This window comes from Humulus lupulus, chromosome 3 (genome assembly GCF_963169125.1).
Source record: "Humulus lupulus chromosome 3, drHumLupu1.1, whole genome shotgun sequence".
In the NCBI taxonomy this organism is placed as follows: Eukaryota; Viridiplantae; Streptophyta; class Magnoliopsida; order Rosales; family Cannabaceae; genus Humulus; species Humulus lupulus.
In genome coordinates this window covers 157,793,250-157,799,784 of record NC_084795.1, presented here as the reverse complement: position 1 = coordinate 157,799,784, position 6,535 = coordinate 157,793,250, and the positions used below count along the sequence as shown (strand labels likewise).

At 36.1% G+C, this 6,535-nt stretch overlaps 1 protein-coding gene across 1 annotated transcript in view; it reads left to right on the top strand.

Annotated features, from left to right (window-relative positions):
• Positions 1 to 5,612: 5,612 nt before the first annotated feature.
• The window catches only part of LOC133823244 (E3 ubiquitin-protein ligase At4g11680-like), a 30,283-nt gene continuing 29,360 nt past the window's right edge, over positions 5,613 to 6,535 (top strand). Inside the window, exon 1 of the mRNA XM_062255905.1 lies at positions 5,613 to 6,229. Within this exon, the coding sequence (XP_062111889.1) occupies positions 5,769 to 6,229 (461 nt within the window). The 5' untranslated portion in view covers positions 5,613 to 5,768. The remainder of the gene's footprint in view (positions 6,230 to 6,535) is intronic.

Genomic DNA, 6,535 nt, shown 5'->3' with positions numbered 1-6,535 from the left:
CTTGTGCATTCAGATGTTTGTGGACCTTTGAATGTACAAGCCAGGGGTGGTTTTGAGTATTTTGTCACTTTCATTGACGATTACTCCAGATACTCATGTCTTTACCTAATGCATAGGAAATCAGAAACATTTTCAAAGTTTCAAGAATTCCTAGCAATGGCTCATAACCAATTAGGTAAAATGTTAAAGATCTTGCTATCTGATAGGGGTGGAGAATATTTGGATATGCAATTCCAAGATCATTTAACTGAACTTGGGATTTTATCACAACTTACTGCCCTAGGTACTTCGCAACAAAATGGTGTAGCGGAACGCCGAAACAGAACTTTATTGGAAATGGTTAGATGCATGCTTAGTTACTCAACTCTACCAACTTCGTTCTGGGGACATGCAATTGAAACCACGAATGACATTCTCAATGTCGTGCCATCAAAATCAATCCCCAAAACACCTTTAGAATGCTGGAATGGTCGTGAACCTAGTTTACGCCATTATAGAATCTGGGGGTGTCCCGCTCACGTCCTGAGGAAAAAGGAGGAAAAGTTAGAACCGCAAACTGAAGTTTGCATGTTTGTTGGCTATCCTAAAGGTACTCGGGGTGGACTTTTCTATAGTCATTCAGAAAAGAAAGTGTTTACTTCTACAAATGCTACTTTTCTAGAAAATGACTATGTCTAGAACTTTAAACCTCGCAGCAAAGTAGTTTTAGAGGAGATGGTTAAAGAATTGACTCCAACCAATGTTCCATCGTCATCAACGCGAGTTGATGATGAAATTCCCACTCTTCACGTCCAACCGACGCAAGACGGTTTAAATGAAGAAAGTACCACTGTTCTTGAGCAAATAGTCACGGAGCCTTGTCGTAGTGGGAGGGTTTCTAGGAACCCAGTTCGCTATGGTTTGGATGGTGAAACTAATATGGTTGTTGGTGACACTAGTGATGATGATCCGTTATCTTTCAAACAGGCAATGGCTAGCCCTGAAAAGGAACTATGGCTCAAAGCCATGAAACAGGAAATGGAGTCCATGTACTCAAATTCTGTCTGGGATCTTGTGGAAGCACCTAGTGACTTTAGGGCCATTGGGTGCAAGTGGATCTACAAGAAGAAACAAGGTGTTGATGGAAATATCGAGACTTATAAAGCTCGATTAGTGGCAAAGGGTTATACCCAAAGAGAAGGCGTAGACTATGAGGAAACTTTTAGTCCGGTAGCCATGCTCAAATCCATTAGCATCCTCCTATCCATAGCAGCCGCTGTCGACTATGAGATCTGGCACATGGACGTCAAGACAGCTTTTCTTAATGGAAAGCTTGACGAAGTCATTTATATGGATCAGACAGAAGGATTTAAAGTATCTGGACAAGAAGGAAAAGTTTGCAAGTTGAATAGATCCATCTATGGACTTAAGCAAGCTTCTCGTTCCTGGAATCTTAGGTTTGATGAAATAATCAAGACCTATGGCTTTGAACAAAATATTAATGAGCCCTGTGTTTACCAACTGAAGGCAAATCAAATAGTGGTATTCTTGGTTCTTTATGTATATGATACCTTACTCATTGGAAACAATGTTAAGAAATTATCAGATGTGAAGAATTGGCTGAGCACTCAATTCCAGATGAAGGATTTGGGTGAACCAAGTTATGTTCTAGGTATCTAGATCATCAGGGATAGAAAGAACAGACTCTTAGCTCTATCTCAAGCAGCTTACATAGATAAAGTGCTTGAACGTTTCTCAATGACAAATTCCTAGAAAGGACGTCTACCGTCCCGCCATGGAATTCATCTTTCAAATAAGCAGTCTCCCCAGACTCCTAAAGAGGAAGATGCAATGAGAAAAGTTCCTTACGCATCTGCAGTTGGAAGTCTGATGTATGCCATGTTGTGTACTAGACCAGATATCTGCTATGCAGTGGGAGTAGTGAGCAGGTATCAGTCAAACCCAGGATCGGAACATTGGATAGCAGTTAAGCATATCCTGAAGTATTTGAGACGGACTAGGAATTATATGTTAGTCTACAAGGGTGGTGTTCTGAACCCTGTAGGCTACACCGATTCAGATTTTCAGACTGATGTCGATGACAGGAAGTCTACTTCTGGAATGGTGTTTACTCTTGGGGGTGGAGCTGTGATTTGGAGGAGCGTAAAGTAGTCTGCAATCTCAGATTCCACCATGGAGGCTGAGTACATAGCCGCGTCAGAAGCAGTTAAGGAAACAATCTGGCTAAAGAAGTTCTATTCGAATCTTGGTGTTATTCTAGAAATGGATAAACCGCTTGTGTTGTTTTGTGACAATACGAGAGGGATAGCCAACTCGAAAGAACCTCGAAGTCACAAGAGAAGTAAGCATATAGAAAGGAAGTATCACATTATTCGAGAATATGTGGCTAGGGGAGATGTGAAGGTTTTGAAGATTGCAACTGAAGACAATCTTGCGGATCCGTTTACAAAGACACTACTAGAAGCTACATTTGATAAGCATATCAAGGAAATGAGATTAGTAGAATTAAGACATTAGTTTCAATTAGTGCAAGTGGGAGTTTGTTAGGGTTTTATGCCCTAATTAAAACACAAATTCTTTGTAATCTCATTTTATTATCAATAAAAGAATAGAAATTATTTTTTGACTTGGTTAATCACTTTGCTCACATGTTTTATTTTCATGATTATTTTTTTAATATAAACTTCTATTAAATCCCGAGCATATAACTAATCTTATTTATAGTGACGTAATCACAGTGGAATATAAATATGATTATATGTTCAAAATAAGTTAGTCCTAAGATTAGTTAGTGCACATGATTTACACTGACTTGCCAATCTACGATATGATCAACTTACACATTATAGTGTTATGTTCTTTCCAGAACATTAGCAAAGTAGATAAGATCGGATGTATTTGTTACATCGGACATGACCGATATTGACAGTTGATAAGATAAGTAAACATACTGTTATTATCTATTCTAGTCATATCATATAGTTGACCATAGGTCAATTCAATCTCAATTCTGAGTGGTTAGTATTCTAACAGATTGTATTATTTGAGTTCTTTGCCAGCTTACCCTACGGACTAGCCCATACTTACATCTTGGGAACTCGGTAGTATAATTGAGTGGGAGTGTTAATCATAGATATGAACATCTATAGCTTCTGATGAAGAAGTGAAATGATGGTTTCCTTTTAGTTTGGTTCAAGGTGTTAAATGATAGAGATCTCATTTCAGTAATTAAATTAGTTTACTGAAATATCATTTACAAGGAACTAAGTGTTTTAAGGATAAAATACAATGTGGGGTAAAACAATATTTTAGTCCTATTTCATTGTAGACCGTCTATAGAGGATTGAGTGACAATTATGGTTGTAACAATGGATAATTAACATCGTATCTATATTTGTTATAGAGCGTTTTATGAATTCAAGAGTGCAATTCCGAGTCCATAGTGGAGTCACAAGGAATTAATAAGTTAGTAAATTTATTTGTTAGATTTATGATAACTTATTGGAGCTTAATTTCATAGGCCCATGGTCCCCACTGTACCTTAGATAAAATCATCTAGATAGTATCAATTAATTGATTTAATTATCAATTAGAATTATCAAAGTTGACCAGGTCAATTTTGGATAGTTTCATAGAGTTATGCAATTTTGAGAAGAAAAGAGAAATCATGGCAGATTTATTAATTAAGATAAATTGGTATCTAAATTAATAAATAAGTTTATATCAAGGTTCAAATTATAGATAATTAATTTGATAAAGGATTTAAATAATTATTTAATTAATTAAATCAATATAAAATAATACAGGCCTTGTGTTTTAAGTCCAATGGGCTTATAATCAAATGAGAAATTTCACGGGCCTAAAGCCCATGATAATTTAGACTTAGGGCTTCAAATTGGCTATTATTTAATTGATTTTTTAATTAAATTAAATGGCCTAATTGAGTCTATAAAATGAGTGCTTAGAGAGAAGTCAAAACATAAGTCTAATCACTGGTTTTCTGATAGTTTTAGATTCTCTCTAAACACAAGTCCTTTTCTAAGTCTCTTTGTTATTTTCTCTTCTTCTCTCTATATCTATCTCATGTGTTGAGAATTACCCACACTAGTCTAGGTGATTCTAAGAATACATTGGAAGATTGTGAAGAAAATAGAAGATCGGTTCAATTTCTTGATAATACTCTGCGACAAAGAGGATACAAGAGTTAGAGAAACTGAAGGAAGGACTCTTTCATTCTGCTGCGTATACTGTAAGTATTCTATTCTTTATTTCTCTTTGAATTCAATTTTAGAAACATGTTTTAGGCTATCTCGTATTACTTTGTTTAATATTAGATATACATGAAAATAAATAAAGATCCTGTATAAGCTAATCTAACACTAGCCTCTTAGGGGTGGTTGACCTGACATGCTTAAGAATTGTATAGGGTGGTTGGCCCACCCTATTCTTCATAGGGTGGTTGGACTAAACTCCCAAATACACTTTGCTGGATAAAGTTCACACTCGTTCAAGCTGAAATCAACAAGTTAGCACCCAAAAGATCAACAGGCCTAGCACCCAGAGGGTCATCAGGCCTAGCACCAAAGTTCTAAAGGGTCATGGGCCTAGCACCTAAGTCTTATAGACCAACCAAGACTTAGCTTTTTCCCGAAGGTTTCAATCGTGCATCGTCAACCACGATCCAGAGAAACAACGAGAATACCCACAATCTCATAATCATGGGGAGGTGGACACGTATCTCCACTCCCAATGATCGTGTACCAAACCACGATTTTAGTCTTGTTGATCATGTAACAGCCCCTGGGTACTATAAATAAAGGACCCAGGGCTTCATTTAAAAGTGACATATCTTTTTGGAGAGATTTGGAGATCGATCATTTGATTGACTTCTGGGCAAATCTGTGATGAGTGAACTCTTCAATTCATCTTTGTAATTGTCGATTGAGTGATTCAATACTAAAGAGTAAGTGAATTAGGTTATTATTGTTCATCAGAACAGGGCTGAGCCAATATAAATTTCTGTGTGTTTTGTTTAGATATTTGTATTCTATCGTATATTATCGTTCAAAATGTGTCGTATATCGTATATACGACCTTTGCCCAATTTCACAGGTCAACATATTGTATGATTATAATATGACCCCTGCCATTACTACCCAATAATTTACAATTTTCTTTCTTCTTTTTTCTTTGAGGAATATTACTTTTCTACTAGCCATGTCATCATTTTCTACTTAATTCATAAAACATTATTATTTTTAATTGTCTAATTTTTAAAATTCACCACCTCTGATGAAAAAATTGAAGCATAATCAATCAAACAAAAATTTACTCTTAAAGTTATTAGTGTATATAATTTTTTAATATTTAAATAAATAGAAGTAAAAAATATTTAATTAAAAAAATAAGTAAAATATATATACATTTTATAATTTTTAAATTATTTTTTTAATTAAATTATACAAGTAACACCTTTTTGTTAGCCATGTCATTGGAAAATGACTAAAGTTACATAATTTTTGCATAATTCGAGAAATTTTAAACAACTTGTAAAGTTCCGAGTTGGCGGAAAAAAATCCTATTTATTCAACCTAATTACACCTCAAATTTGCCTCTGAAATCAATTGAAAAGAGCATGTTCATTTTAGTTTTAGTACTCAGTGAAAGCGCCACTTCACTTTTTCTTATCAGTGGACCTCTCTCTTTCTTCTATTCTACCTTCCCAAAACATCTCCTGCTATCTAACTCTCTCTCTCTAGATACTAACCATGGAGGAAGACCAGCCACTAAACGGCAGTGGTGGAAGAACTGATTCGCTGCTTCAGGGACCCATAAGCGCCACGTTCCATCTCCCTCTGACCCGCTACCCTAGCCATCTTTTCTCTGGCGAGCACCGCCGGATTCTTTTCGGCGATTGCGGTGGCCGGAGATCGAACCTTGATGACGAAGATGACGACGGAGAACGACCCTTTTCCGGCGAGAGCTGTTCCTATTCGAAGCCAATTTTAGTCCTTGACGTGATTTGGAACTTGGCTTTCGTTCTCGTCTCGTTGGTGGTACTTTTGTCGACATTTAAAGAGAAACCCTCGACCCCCTTGAGGGCTTGGATTTGCGGGTATTCTCTTCAGTGCGTTTTGCATGTGGGTTTTGTTTACTTTGAATATCGGAGAAGGGGTTTTGCTGATCTTCTCGGTTTCGGGGGTCTTTCATTGTCTCGCAGACGCTCCTGGTAGTTTTTTCATGACCAACATTCGTTTTTTTTCCTTCTTAACTTTTTTTGTTTGTTTTAATTTGTATTAATCTTTCTATTTTTTATTTCAATTTTCTCTAATGGCTATGAACTTTTTTAGCTAAATGTGTAGTGTAGAGACAAGTGATTTTTAGAACAATAATTTGTGATGATGCATTCTAAAAATGATGAAACTTTGAGTAAATTATCAGGAATTTGTATTTCAAATATCATCGATAGTTTTGAGGGAAAGAAACTAGTAATCAACTTCAGTGGTTTTTGAAGGTCAAGTCTCATGCTTTAATG